The 15,546-nt window shown below is 47.7% G+C and overlaps 1 protein-coding gene across 8 annotated transcripts in view; it reads right to left on the reverse strand.

Annotated features, from left to right (window-relative positions):
- Nucleotides 1-15,546, reverse strand: part of LOC121106313 — a 40,362-nt gene that overhangs the window by 10,724 nt on the left and 14,092 nt on the right. For 2 of the 8 annotated variants that reach the window (XM_040645401.1, XM_040645400.1), the window contains exons 2-4: nt 13,499-13,632; nt 13,039-13,190; nt 482-1,119 (exon numbers count right to left, since the gene is read on the reverse strand). In XM_040645401.1, the coding sequence (XP_040501335.1) occupies nt 632-1,119; nt 13,039-13,190; nt 13,499-13,581 (723 nt within the window). In that variant the 5' untranslated portion in view covers nt 13,582-13,632 and the 3' untranslated portion in view covers nt 482-631. The other 6 variants (XR_005838933.1, XR_005838934.1, XR_005838936.1 and 3 more) reach the window with 5 other exon arrangements.

The following is a 15,546-nucleotide window of genomic DNA, read 5'->3' on the forward strand; positions in this document are numbered from 1 at the left end:
TGCACAGGAGAAGCCGTGCGCCTCCCAACCGCCCGCAGGAACTCTTGGGTCTCGGTGTTGCCGGCGATCACACTCAGGAGAGGTAACCGCAGGCGTCCCAAACACAGTCCCGAAGAAGCCGCCTAGAACGGCGCCTTCCTCGGCGGGCTGGGGTTGGGGGAGGTGTTGGGGGACACCTGCAGTAAGACGCTCCGGCTGCGCGAGCTTTTAGCAGCCGCACCAGGTGAAGGAGGGAACTAAATGTGGGATCGGAGAGGATGGGCTGGGGGGAGAACCCTACTCGGGAATTGGTTTGGAACAGCCCAGGGAACACCAGGAGTAGATTGCAGAACAAGTTTGGTCCCACACCAAGTCTGAAACAAACTTCTCAGGCTGGGGAACTTGATCCTACTTTTTTTTTTTTTTTAAGATTTTATTTATTTATTTGACAGAGAGAGAGCACAAGCAAGGGAGAGGCAGGCAGAGGGGAGGGAGAAGCAGGCTTCCTGCTGAGCAGGGAGCCTGATGTGGGGCTCCATCCCAGGACCCTGGGACCATGACCAGAGCTGAAGGCAGATGCTTTACTGACTGAGCCACCCAGGAGCCCCTTGACCCTACTTTAGGGAGACTGGAAAGCTCTTGGGGCGAGGACTCAGCAGCAACACTTATTTCTCGATGCATAACCTCCTATCTTGGGTGAAGGGTGAGGGCCAAAGAAGAAACACCACTGCGGTGAAAATGCCCCGATAAGCCTGCTCCAGGCGGCAAGCAGGGGCTTACGAGCAGAGAAATGGTCACTTAGCACTTCCTCACGGACTCTGCCAACAGAGCCGCCGCCGACGGCCGATCTGCCGGGATGTCTGGGCTCCGTGTTAACGCCGAGTGTGCACACGACAGGGGCAGAGAAGCAAGAGCAGCTCTTCCGGCCTGTGCGGGAGGGACGGCGCTGGCAGGACAGGCCCAAGGGTGCAAAAGGGGACAGGACGAGCCAGGGCGGCGGGAAAAAAGGCTGCAGCGCTCCAGACGGCTGCAAGGGAACCCCGCTCTGTTCCCGTGTCCGCTGGCGTCGCTGCCAGGATCTTGCCCACACGCATCTCGCCACCTGCTCGGCCGGCAAGCGATGTCGCCGTGAAAGAACAACTCGCAAAAGATCAAAGAGGGACCTTCATTAAAAAGCACATAATGAAACATGGAAAATGTATAGCAAAATTAAAAAGACTTCATTGCAAAATACAAAATATCTGAATGCATTTAACATATGTGTAGATTCACGCCAAGCCAGCACAAATAACCGATCTTACTTTGTGGGTTGTATCTAAGCACTTGTCTTCAAAATCTCTCCTCCAGAGTATTATGCTTTCTCTCTCTCTCTCTCTCTTCCTCTCTCTCTCTTTTCTGTATGTGGATTCATGTCCTGGTTTGACAGCGTACTTTTTCTTTTTTTTGCTAAAATGTCTTTCTTCATCAAGAGAGGTATCTGCTTCCAGATACTTCGATGCAGGTTTGTCCCTGAGTTTGGTATTGCACGGTGAACGCCTCTACACGGTTGTTTGTTCCTGGCATATTGTCAGATGTCCACTGATAAATGGTCCAAAGTTCTATGGGAAATGTGGGTTCGAAACTTCGCAGGACTGTATAGACCATTATGAGGGCTAAGATTTATATACAATAAAAATGGGAGTACTGCGTCAACGAAGAAAACCAGTTGATGAGACCAACACGCTGTCAAACCCAATGGTCAACCAGCTTTTTTTTTTCTTTTTTTAATCTTTTATGGGAAAATTGCCTTACAGTCGATTAGTTACCCAGCAAAAAGGCTTGCAACCAAGATGCTCACAGGGGAACTACCTGGAACCGCCAAAGGCCTCCCCACACCCTACCTTGCCACAAAGTCACCATGACGCTCCTTCCAAATGGCTTCCTTTCAAAAACCCAGGAACCCAAACAGTCCATGAAAATGTTCAGCAACCCTGCTGTCAGACTGGCCGTGAAGTATGTTGGACTCAGCACCCGGAACCCAGAATCACTCTCCCTCCGAAAGGCACCTGAGGAGAAAACGGCAGCCCGCACCGTCTCTTCGCTTACACGACCGTCAGCCAGTCGCAGAGCCAACACGCCCCTGGCCGGCATCCGCGAAAGGCAAGACCGAGGGAGCCATTCTTAGCATCCCATCTGCGCGAAGGCCACTAGCAGCCGAAGCTTGGAGACACCACGGGCTAGTTTCGTAGCCCGGCCCTTACTACCTTATCACTGTCAGAGCCTTGGGCGCCCACGGGGAACCGCACGAAATTAAGGCTCGGCATTCTAAGCTGACGCGCCTGACGGAAGCCGCGAAGACCACAAAGCCGCAGGGCCGCTCTTAAAGCAGGGGTGATGAGCAGCGCTGACGCCCAGGACTGAACTGCGCTTCCCGAACTTCCGATCTCTGGGTAACAATGCCTCCTGCCTTTTTGCTCTCCCAGCCCCTGCCAACAGCTTTCAGACTTAATTCTCTGTATTAAATCCTGCTTCCTTTGAAATAGCTAAAGTGATTTCTGGTTTTCCCGACCAGACCCTGACTGATGAACCCTCAATTTTTTTTTCCGACATGTTTTCTTTGGATATCCGTGCCGACACCCAAGTTTTCATGTTTGGCTCCTGTCCTTTGTCCTCAGAGTTCTGGGACGGCATCTTCCTGGTGTTAATTTCTGGCTGCGGATGTGTCTTCCTACCACCCTGTCAACACTGGCAAAATTGGATGCTTGCCCCTACCTGGGCTCCTCCGCTTTTAGACCCCTGTTACGTCCAACTGCAAAACAATCTGAAAACACTGAGCAGCCCCAATCCCTTCCTCCGGGAACACCTCCAGGTTCCAGGGAACCTTTTGTTCCACTGGGTCATTAACAAAAAAGGTCTGCCACAGCAGGACTCTGCCCCTGGGGACGGAGCTATGCATAACTAATGAAGAGGAAAATTGGGAGCAAGGCGGCCTGATCAGTCTCGACATGTCTCTAATAACTTCTACATCTTCCCAGCTTCATTTCCCTCTACATCTTCTTTCCTTCCTAAATGAATACTCCCAATCCTCTACGGCTCACCAACATTTTGCAGTCTAGATTTTCTCTCCCCTTCCTCCCCATCTTACAGTATTTTGTTTTGTAGAGGATTACCTCAGCTTCTTGGTCATGCTGTACACATTTTTTTTTATATTTTTAAAGACTTTATTTATTTATTTGAAAGAGAGAGAGCATGAGCAGAGGGAAGGGGCAGAGGGAGAGGGAGAAGCAGGTTCCCTGCTGAGCAGGGAGACCGATGCGGGGGCTCGATCCCAAGACCCTGAGATCATGACCTGAGCCGAAGGCAGATGCTTCACCGACTGAGCCACCCAGGCGCCCCCTGTACACAGTTTAAATACCAGTTGCCTTGGTCTCTAGTTAGTGGATATTAAGATGTCACAGATGTCCAGTAACCCGGAAGATTTAAAGTAGACTTAATCTTGTAGTACTGAAAATACCCCCAAGTGACAGGTCCCAGATTTGTTTCAAACGTGAGGTAGTTATGCCTCCATAATGCTTGGAGGAGTTTATTACTTGTCCAGAGTCACAGAGATTGTAGGAGGCAGTGCCAGGATTTGAACCCAGATCTTTCCGATGCCATGGCTGCTGGGATCATTCGGAGGCAGAGCCTCTCATAGTGACAAAGGGGGCCCGGAGAGCCTTCCCAGAGGAGGAGTGAACGCCAAAGAACCGTAGGGAAGCCAAGACCAACATAAACAAAAGCCCTCAATTTTAAATTCCAGCGAAATTCTATCTCTCCTCTGTCAGCATAAAGTACCTCTTGGATGAAGAATTCATTCAAGTGTTTCTTAGCAACTAGAAGCATTATCATGAAAACCTCCAGTTCGGAAGTCTCTGCCAGAGTTCATTTCCCCTGAGTCACACATATATGTGGAATACCGTCATAGGAACAAGGAAGAAGGTGTGGCAGGACACACAGACAAGGAGAAGGGAGAGCTGACAGGAAGTAGGGAGATAATTAGCTTCGCTTTTACACACCTGGGTGTCACTGGTTATAACCAGCCCATATTATTTTATCATTTGAAAAACATCAGATAAAAGAAGCTTAGGAGCTTGTGGCAAATACATTCATCAAACCCCACTCTATTTTCTTCTTCCTGCGTACACGCGGTAACTACACTTGCCAACCTCCCGCGCCCTTCGGTTCAGGTTATGTAACCGGGTTCTCGCCCAGTGGATGCGGGCAGGAGTGATACATACCATTTCCACACCATAATATCCCCTCTGGCATCATCCACACTCACTCTTCCTCCTCCTTGGCAAACTTTGAGGACATAGGATTAAGATGACACTATGGCAAGATAAACCGAGCCTAGACCCCAGAATCAATTACTGCAGGAGAGCCCCCGGACCCCCAACAAACAAGGACCTATCCGATTAAGCCACTAAGAATACGTGGTCTGTTTGTTACCACAGCACTCCCTGCCTATCCGGACTCAGGGTGCCCACACACGCCAGGACCACAGAAGTTCTGAGAGAACCTCTTGGCTACTTCACACACGGAAAAAGCCTTGCAGTGTTTTTGCTAACTGGATTTTTTCAATCCTAAGTTTGTATGGGGACGTATTTCTGAGTATAGTTCCCTTCCCTTCGTCTCCCTCTGAATTACCTTCCCCATTCTCACTTTGTTGTGGTGTGTTTGTTCCAAAGGGAAATAAATCAAGGGCTTATCAGAAAGGAAATAGTACACGCACTTTACATTCTTGTTTAAACAAGACCTGAAAGGGAAGGAAATTTTATGACATTTTCTTCTCCTCGGGGACCATTCTGTATTTTACTACCCTAATATTTACTGATTGTTATTGTAAAACGTTAGATAAACCATCAGGGGCTGAGCTGTTCCAGACAAGTGTTTCAAAGAACTAAAGTTTATACATTTAGGCAATAAAATGCTGTTGACTTTTAAATGTTTTGAAGAAAATATTTATGAAGCATATTAAATGAAGGATGGTGACCTGTTCTACCTTTTCTGGGTGTTTCAGGGTTAACCCAAGTTCCTGGAATGCTCCACGTTCCCTTGAGGGGCTTGAATGTGCTGTTACCTCTGCCTGGAACAGTCTTTGCCTACTTAACTTCTCCTCATCTTTCCGATACCAGCTCAAAGACCAGTCCCTTCAGGCACAATTGTATAAATTTCCAAAAATTCATCAAACTGTTCACTTAAAACAGGTGAATTTTGTGGTATGTAAATTACACCTCACTAAAGATATTTTTAAAAAGCCAACAACACTGTCAAGGAGGTAGGGCACCCTCCCCCCACCTTAAATGTGGGCTGTGCATAGTGACTTCCTTTCGGAGACCATAGCACGGAAAGGGAAAGAGGCAAGGGAAGTACCTCCACACTGGAGAAACTGACAAGAACTACATCCGCCAAGTGATCAAGGTCAGTATCAACAATGATAAGTCATGGCGAAAGTCTGTACCGTTGATCCAGCGTGGTGAATAGGGCACTTTACCCCTATGGTCTTCCTCCCAGACACCGTAACCCTAGTCTAACCATGAGAACAAATTCCACATCCTACAATATAACTCACCAGTGGTCCTCAAAACCGTCAAGATTATCAAAAGCAAGAAGAGTCTAAGAAATTTTCACATCCAAGAGGAGCCAAAAGGAGATATAACAACTGAATGTGATGTGAGGGGCACCTGGGTGGCTCAGTCAGCTGAGCGTCTGCCTTCGGCTCAGGTCATGATCCCAGGGTCCTGGAATTGAGTCCCACGTTGGGCTTCCTGCACAGGGGGGAGTCTGCCTCTTCTCCCTCTTCCTGTCCCCCTGCTTGTGCTCTCTCTCTCTGACAAATAAATAAATAAGCTCTTTACAAAAAAAATAAGAAGATAAAAGATAAATAAATGTGATGTGATATCCTGGAAGGGCTCCTGAGAGAGAAAAAGAACATTAGGTACAAACTAAGGAAATGTGAATTAAGTATGGACTTTAGTTAATAATATACATCAATATCGGTTCACCAAATGTGACAAAAGTACCACAGTAAAGGAAGATGTAAATAATAGGGGAAACTGGACGTGAACTATCTGGGACTCTCTGCACTGTCTTTACAATTTTCCCGTAAATCTACAACTGTTATTTAAAAAGTAAAGTTAATTTAATTCACATTAAAAAAATTTCCCCAGCCCTGCCCCCAGCAGATCAAGTCCCTTTACTGTATGTTCATAGAGCAATCTAGAAAGTTAACTAAACGAATGAATGAATTCATCACCATACGCAATTATGGTTGCGTATTTTGCACAACTTGATAGGTGCTTACTCATAAACACGGAGTCAGTAACGTAAGACTGTAAGTTCCATGACAACAGGATTTTGCCTGGATCCTCATCACCTGGAGAGCAGCTGGCCCATGCTAGACACTCAGGAAGAACAACTTCCACCCTAGCTTGAGCCAACGAATCTTCTCCACAGGGCTTTGAGTTTGGGGTAAAGATATTTCAGCTCAGTCTGCATGATTCCTTAATACAGTCTCTCGAGGTGCGGACAGCAGCACCATTTGATGTTGCCAGATGAACAGAGGCTTAGGGGATTAGTCTACAAAGAATCAAGCTAAGACTCAGAGGGAAGGAAGGACAAGGGGCAGAGCGAGAGGGCCACCTACGTTCCCACCAGAGCTGTCTTCTCCAATTCCAGTCAATTCCTGGGACTGTGTGTCCCGGGAGACCCTCCTGTCGTGTACAATTCAATAAGTCCCTGCCGTCAGATCTTGCTCCTGAGGGATAACTTCACTGAAACCTTATCTGTCTCCTGTTTTCTTAGTCAGAGTTTCTGTTGTGAACAACGTTGAATCACAGTAGTGGAGGGAAGTATCACCTGCGGTATGATGAAGAGAGAGAAGCAGAAATGGGGATACGAAAGGGAAAGTGGAGGCGATAAAATGCTGATTATTTACAACAGCCAAGATACAGAAGCAGCCCAAGTGCCCACTGATTGATAAATGATAAAGGTGTGGTGTGTGCAGACACACACACACACACACGCACTGGAATATTTCTCAGACGTAAAAAAGAATGAAATCTTGCCATCTGCAGTGACACGGATGGAGCCAGAGAGCATCGTGCTAAGCAAAGTCAGTCAGAGAAAGACAAATACCATATGATTTCACTCTTATGTGGAATTTAAGAAACAAAACAAACAAACAAAGGAAAAAAGAGGCACACTGGTGGTTACCAGAGGGGAGGGAGGGGTGAAATAAGGGAAGGGGATGGAGAGAACACTCACCATGACGCGCTCAGAGTCATGTATGCAATTGTGGAATCGCTAGATTGTACACCTGAAACTAACGTCACACTGTAGGTTGACTATCCTTCAATTTAAAAAAGGGAAAGCAGAGGACGAACTAGAAAAATGTGAAAATGACCTAACAAGTGTACAGGGACAAGTAAGATCACAGATTCAAAGTATCGTGAATTCATTCATTCAGCAAACATGTACTGAGCCCCCGCTCTATGGCAGGTTCCATTCTCGGTGTTAGGAATACAGCACCCAACAAAACGATGGAAATTACTGCCCAAAAGAGCGATCGGAGACTGGTGGGGGTTTACCCAGCAACTGAAACCAGAGAGAGAAAGTGACGGAGCGGCCGTCTTATATTGGTTGGTCAGGGGAGGCCTCTTTAAGAAGGCGACATTAAATTGATATCTGAAGGGCAAGAGAGCACTAGAAGCGGGAAGGTGGTGTGGGGGTGGGGGCGATGATCTAGAAGAAGGGACGAACCAGTGCCCCAAGGCTGCAAGGAAGGCTTCTCAAGGATATGGGGTTTGCCCCCCAGGGAACATTTGCCCATGTCTAGACTTTTTGGTAGTCACAATGTGGTGGTAGAGAAGAATGCTACTGGCATCTAATGGTTAGAGGCCAGGGATACAAATAAACATCCTACAGTTTGCACAGGACAAACCCTTATGCAGAGAATTATCCAAAATGTCAATGGTGTTGAGGTTGAGAAACCCTTGCCCTGAGGCCATCACAAGCTTGGCACCTTCAAGGTGTAGAAAGCAGGACACCACGCCTGGACAAGAACAGAAGAGAAAACAGAGCTATGAAGTCAGTCAAGAAAGTAGGTGGAAGCAGACAGTATGCATCCTTGTATGCCATGGCAAGGAGCTGCCATCTTGTTCTAGGTATGGCAAGGAGCCCATGCTCTAAAATGGGGCAGTAAACATGGACTAATTATTTGTGGAAACAATGACTCTGGATCTTATGTGGAATGTGGTGGGAGGGGCCCATGTGAGGAAAGGAGACTCGCTGGGTGGTTTGATAGAAAGAGGAGGTGGTGGCTTGGAGGTGGGTCATGACAGTAGAGACAGAGAAGCAGAGGGCTGAGATTGATTTCAGAGGTACAACTTACAGTTCCTGGTGACAAAGTGAAGGCAGAGGGTGAGGGAAACAGGAATTAAGGATCCATCAAAGGCGGGGCCAGCTCCATGGGCGCATGACGAGTGCAAGAGCCGTCCGCACCTCGGGCTGGCTATGACCTCAGTGGAGGGCTCTCTGCCCCCTGGATCCAGGCACTGAGCACAGCCCAGCCTGCAGGCTGCCGGCTAGCCCTTGCAGGCGACATATCTGCTGTGGGATGGGGCAACAGGCCAGTGGGAAGAAGGAACAGACCTCCCTGCCCGGCTGAGGCTCCACATCTTCACTTTGCATGGAGTCTGGCCAATGAGGAAGCTGGCCCTGCTTGAAGGTTTCCAGCTTGAGCAACTGGATGCTTCATTACTGCCATTTACCAAAATGGGGAGGAGTAGGAGGAGGGGTAAAAGGTTTCGTCTGGGACTTGTTTAATCTCAAGACGCCTGTGAGACATCTCACTGACAAGATCAAGTAGGCAATTGTGAATATCTTTCTATAGCTCAGAAAAGACCTAGCGTTGTGGGCATAAAGCTGGAATTTGTCAGCCTGTGGTATATAAAACACAGGAACGACGGTGCGGCTGCTATGAAAAACAGTATGGTGGCCTCCCCCCAAAAAAATTAAACACAGAATTACCATATGATTCAGCAATTCCATTGCTGGGTATACACCCAAGAGAAGTGAAAGTAGGAACTCAAACACACATGTGTACCCCTGTGTACACAGCGGCATTATTCACAACAGCCAAAAGGTGGAAACAACCCAGATGTTTCTCATAAGATGAATGGATGAACAAAATGTGGTTATACGTATACAATGAGATATACTTGGCCTTAGAAAGAAAGGATGTTGGGGCACCTGGGTGGCTCAGTTGGTTAGGCGGCTGCCTTTGGCTCCGGTCATGATCTCGGGGTCCTGGGATTGAGCCCCAAGTTGGACTCCCTACTCAGCGGGGAGTCTGCTTCTCTCTCTCCCTCTGCCCTTCCCCGTGCTCATGCTCTTGCTCTCTCACACTCTCTCTCTCAAATAAATAAATAAAATCTCAAAAAAAAAAAAAAGAAGGAAATTCTGGCACCTGCTATAACATGGGTGAACTTTGAAGACATTATGCTAAGTGAAATGAGCCAGTCACGGTAGGACAAGTATTGTGATTCCATTTATATAGGGAGTCTAGAGTAGTCAAGTAACCACAGAATGGTTACCAGGGGCTGGGGAGAAGGAGGAATGGGGAGTTAGTATTTAATGGGACAGAGTTTCAGTTTGGGAAGATGAAAAAGTTCGGGAGATGGACGGTGGTGATGGCTGCATGACAATGTGCACGTACCCTAACGTCACTGACCTGTACACTTAAAAATGGTTAAAATGGTTAAATTTCATGTTCTGTATATTTCATCACAATAAAAAAGAACTTATTATTTATTGAGTGCTTCCTATATGCCCAGCACTATTCTAAGTCCTTTCATTGTTTAAAACTCATACAACCCTCATAAAGACCGTTTTTTTAAAGCAATGTTATTCATCTGTTTGAGAGAGAGAGAGAAAGAGAGCATGAGCGGGGGGAGGGGTAAAGGAAGAGGGAGAAGCAGACTCCCCACTGAACATGGAGCTTGGAGCCCCACACGGGGCTCGACCCCAAGACCCAGAGATCATAACCTGAGCCGAAGGCAGATGCTTAACCCACTGAGCCACCCAGGTGCCCCAACCCTCATAACAATCTTTAGATATCCCATATAGACAGTCATCTCTTGGACATCGGCCTTAGCCACATATTTATGGATCTGTCTCCTCAGGCAAGGGAAACAAAAGCAAAAAGTACACCACTGGGACTACGCTGAAATAAAAAGCTTTTGCACAGCAAAGAAAATCATTAACAAAACAAAAAGGCAACCTAGTGAATGGGTGAAGATATTTGCAAATGACATATCCGGGAAGGGGTTAGCATTCAAAATATACAAAGAACCTACAGGACTCAATGCCAAAAAACAAACAACTGATTAAAAATGGGCAATGGGGGCATCTGGGTGGCTCAGTCGGTTAAGCAACTGACTCTTGGTGTCAGCTCAGGTCATGATCTTGTCGGGATCATGAGATCAAACCCTGCTTCAGGCTCCATGCTCAGCACGGAGTCTGCTTGAGATTCTCTCCCTCTGCCCTGACCCCCACTCTCTTCCTCTCTAAAATAAATAAATACATCTTTAAAAATAAATAAATAAGTAAATAAACAAAAATTAAAAATGGGCAGTGGATTTGAATAGACCTCTTTCCAAAGCAGACATCCAGATGGCCAGCAGACACATAAAACATGCTCAACATCACTCATCATCAGAGAAATGCAAATCGGAACCGCGAGATATCACCTCACACCTGTCAGAATGAGTAGCACCAAAAGGACAAGAAATAACAAGTGTTGGCAAGGATGTAGAGAAAAGGGAACCGTCCTGCACTTTGGGCAAGCATGTAGCTGTTGCAGTATTATTTACAACAGCCAAGACATGGAAGCAACCTGGGCCCCTGGGTGGCTCAGTCAGTTAAGCGTCTGCCTTCGGCTCAGGTCATGATCCTGGGGTCCTGGGATCGAGTCCTGCATTGGGCTCTCCGCTTAGCGGGGTGTCTGCTTCTCCCTCTCCCTCTGTGATCTCTTGCTTTCTCTCTCTCAAATAAATAAATAAATAAATAAATAAATAAATAAAATCTTAAAAAAAAAAAAAGATATGGAAGCAGCCCAAGTGTCCATCCATAGATAAATGGATAAAGAAGATGTGGTGTTTATGCACAATGGAATATTACTCGGCCATAAACAAGAATCTTGCCATTTGTGACAACATGGATGGACCTAGAGGGTATTAATGCTGAGTGAAATATGTCAGGCAAAGAAAAACAAATACTATTTGATTTCACTTATATGTGGAATCGAGAAACAAAACAAACAAACAACAATGACAACAAACCAGAAGCAGACTCATAAACACAGAGAACAACAAAAAAGAAAAAAGAAAAAAAAAAGTAGGTACAATATTATCAACCCCATTTTATAAAGGAGAAAACCAATGACCAGAGTCGTTAAGTAACGGGCCTAAGCTCACACAGCTTCCAATCGCCTGGGCTCAGATTTGGATGCCTGCAGTCTGGTACCAGAGCCCAAACATTTATTTTTTTTTTTAAGATTTATTTAGGGGTGCCTGGGTGGCTCAGTTGTTAAGCGTCTGCCTTTGTCTCAGGTCATGGTCCTGGGGTCTTGGGATCGAGCCCTGCATCGGGGTCCCTGCTCAGCAGGAAGCCTGCTTCTCCCTCTCCTGCTACCCCGGCTTGTGTTTCCTCTCTCACTGTTTCTCTCTCTGTCAAATAAATAAATAAAATCTTTAAAAAAATACAAAAAAAAAATAATGATTGATTTATTTATTTTAGAGAAAGAGAGCCTGAGCTTATGCGTACAAGTGGGGGGAGTGGGCAGAGGGAGAGAGAAAATGCTGAAGCAGACTCCCTGCTGAGCAAGGAGCCCCACGAGAGGCTCCATCCCAGGACCCCAAGACCATAACCTGTGCTGAAATCAAGAGTTGGCCGCTTAACCGACTGAGCCACCCACGTGCCTCCCAAACATTTTTTTAAAAACCTACTGTATTACCTATCAACAGAGATTACATCATGTACTAAAAGAACACATTTCATAATATAAAACAAAACAAAAAGACATGTTTCCAATTTAAGGCTGAGTTGATAGCTCACATGTTGCTAGGTCCTGGCTTTTCACCACATTAGGACCTGGCTTCCCAGCACAGGGCTGGGCTGCGGACGGAGGAGAGGTCAGCCAGCAAAGGAAGGGGGTTCAATTATGGGTGACAGATCATTTCATCACCTTTGAAAAAATTACTCTATGACCAGAGACGCCCCCTGGAAGTACTGCCAGGAGGGGGTCCTGCTGTGCGTGAAAAGGTCAGGATGGCCACAGCCAGCCCTCAAGGCCAGGAGGGGCAATGCCCCAATCCCAGAACAGGTGGACCCCGGGGGGGGGGTAGGTCTGCGTTCCTTGGTGTTCAAGACGGGAGGTTACCGCGCTATTTTTAGGTTGCTCTGTTGTGTTATCACTTAAACTTCTCAGACAGAAACCATGCCAAAGCCATGGAAACTCCAGGCCTACCGCTGGGGAAATGCCGTGGTTGGACCAAGGAAGTCAGAAGTCCGTATCGACCAAGCAAAGAGAGCCGGCTGGCCGAAGGGAAGGTGCCAACCACTCCTGTGGATTCCATTTAGAGACCAGAATTCCCTCGCTCAGAAACACATCCCAAGCCGTCAGGAATCCACAGGCCAGTTGTGGCTCCGGGCAGGCCGGGTCACTGAAGTGGATGAGAAACAGGGCCCGATGACAAGGATGCAAAATGCCTCCTCCCTCGCTCAGGCCCTAGTCAGGGGAAAGAGCGGAGCAGCCTGAGATGTGTCGAGAGGGTAGAAGGCCACAGAACCTCCCAATCTGAATGACCAGGAGTGGGGAGGGGAGAACGGGGAGGCCCAGGCAGGGCCAGGCCCCACAGCACTGAGACGGCAGACCACTTCCTCAACCTCCTGTGGGGTATGAACCCCACCTGCCTTGTCCCCGAGTCCGAATTCAACCGGATTCGTCACCGTTGCCTTTGACATGGTCATTCACCTTACCTTTCGGGCCCCTTTTTGTGGTGGGAAGGCCTTTGGCCCCAGTGACGGGAGCTGGGTGGGATGTTGCGCTCGGGCAAGTTGGGGGCCCCTCGCGGTCAGTGAGGTGAGTGACCCTGCTCACAGGAGAAGAACGGGAACGGGAAAGCGGAGCCCTGCAGGAGGAAATCCCGGGGGGGCAGTTAAAGGTCTAGTTTAAAAAACAATCCACATCTTCTTGCTTCACTGTCCCTACGCGCGGGGCCTTACGCACGTACGCCTCACCCCCCGCCTGGCACGCACCCTTCTTCCTACCTCGAACTACCGTCACCATCTGTGTCCTGAGGTGTCTGGGATCCTCAGAAATGGACACAAACACACTTTAGTGTGTGTGTGTGTGTGTGTGTGCATTGCAGAGTTTGCTAGAGCCGCCACAACACAGCACAGACTGGGCGGCCTACACAACAGAAATGTATGTTCTCACAGTTCTGGAGGCTGGAAGCCCGAGGGCGTGGGGCCGGCCGTGGGGGGTTCTTCCTCCTCGACTTGCAGACGGCTGCCTCTCATGGTGTCCTCATGGGGTCTTCCCTCTGTGTCCGTGGGAGTCCGTTTGGGTCGCTATATTGAAAGATCAGAAACCAGGTGGCTTGTTAATAGCAGACGTGCGTCACTCAGAGCACTGGAGGCCGGAAGCCCCGGATCAAGACACCAGCAGGTGTGGTGCCTGGCCCCCCTCCAGGTTCTGTGTCCTCACATGGTGGGAGGGGCGAGGGAGCTCTCTGGGGATTCTCTCATAAGGCACCAATCCCATTCCTGACAGTTCCATGACCTAATCACTTCCCAAAGGCCCTACCTCCTGACAGCAACATCTTGGGGGTGAGGATTTAACATATTTTGGGGGGACACGAACATTCAATCCATAACAGTGTCTGTGTCCTAAACTCTTCTTATAAGGACACCAGTCACCTAAAGCACCTTTTTAGTTTTTAAAAAAAATTGATTGATTGATTTTATTTTATTAAAGATTTTATTTATTTGAGAGAGAGCGAAAGAATGAGTTGAGGGAGGGGCAGAGGGAGAAGCAGGCTCCCTGAGGAGCAGGGAGCCCAACTCAGGACTCGATCCCACAACCCTGAGGTCATGACCTGAGCCGAAGGCAGACGCTTAAACAACTGAGCCACCCAGGCACCCTATTTATTCATTTGAGAGAGAGAGAGAGAACGCACAAGAGAGAGCACACACATATGCACACACATGAGCATGGGGCCGGGGTGGGGGAGTGGTTTGCAGCTGGAGAGGGGGCAGAGGGCAAGGGAGAGAGAGAATTCTCAAGCAGACCCCCTGCCGAACATGGAGCACCACGTGGGGCTCAATCACAGGACCCTGAGATCATGACCTGAGTCAAATCAAGAGTTTGACGCTTAACCAACTGAGCCACCCAGGCACCCCTAAGTCACTTCTTCAAAAGTCTATCTCCAAAGACAATCGCATTCTGAGGGACTGGGGGTGAGGGCATCAACATATGAATCTGGGGGTGAGGGGCACAATCCGGCCCATAACAGTAGGTAAGGACCCGGGAGGCTCTGCTGCACACGGATTAGCACAAGTCCGATCAATAACGCTTTGTTTAACTTATTGGAAATAGCTCAGCTTTTAGAAGGGAGGTAGAGAAACTGCATTGTTTTGTTATCTTCATTTCTACTCTCACTACTTGTAAATGAGATTTCAAAAACAACACCGAGAGTAGTTCAAATCTCAGTATTTGTTAGCTATGATTTTCTCCTAAAATTTTTTTTTAATACTTCAGCTCTATGATCTGTCCCCAAAGCAAGGCAGACATCAAAAAACAACCCCCCCATGTTACCATCACCTACAGCAACGAGCAAGATGGCGAGCAAGAGAATCCAGCCGCCATGGGTATTGTTGACCGCCATCATCCAGAATCCCACCACGCAGAAAAGACTCGTGGTAACACGTGCTATATTCCCTTCTTGCTATGGTTCCATCCATCACTATTTCACATTGTTGAGAGCATCCTTATATTGAAATCAGAGTCTGGCTTTTTTCTGCTACATTTTATCATATACTTTTCCAAACATCATTAAAAAGGATCCATTGCTGGGGCACCTCGGTGGCTCCGTAGCTCAGGCGTCTGACTCTTGATCTCAGCTCAGGTCTTGATGTCAGGGTCATGAGTTCAAGCCCCACATTGGGCTCTGTGCTCAGTGTGGGGCTTGCTTTAAAAAAATTTTAGGGGCACCTGGGCGGCTCAGTCAGTTGAGCGTCTGCCTTTGGCTTGGGTCATGATCCCAGAGTCCTGGGTTCGAGCCCCACGTCAGGCTCCCCGCTCGGCAGGGAATCTGCTTCTCCCCCTCCTCCTGCTCATGCTTGCGCACTCTCTCTCAAATAAATAAAAATTTAAAAAAATTTTTAATAATAATAATAAAGGATCCATTGACACGCTGCATGCTATTGCATGGTGTTTCAGGCCACAGTTGACTCAACCGTTTCCAGTCATTAGACATTTAGGTT

The sequence above is a fragment of the Ursus maritimus genome, unplaced genomic scaffold (assembly GCF_017311325.1).
Source record: "Ursus maritimus isolate PB19 unplaced genomic scaffold, ASM1731132v1 scaffold_31, whole genome shotgun sequence".
NCBI classification, from domain to species: domain Eukaryota; kingdom Metazoa; phylum Chordata; class Mammalia; order Carnivora; family Ursidae; genus Ursus; species Ursus maritimus.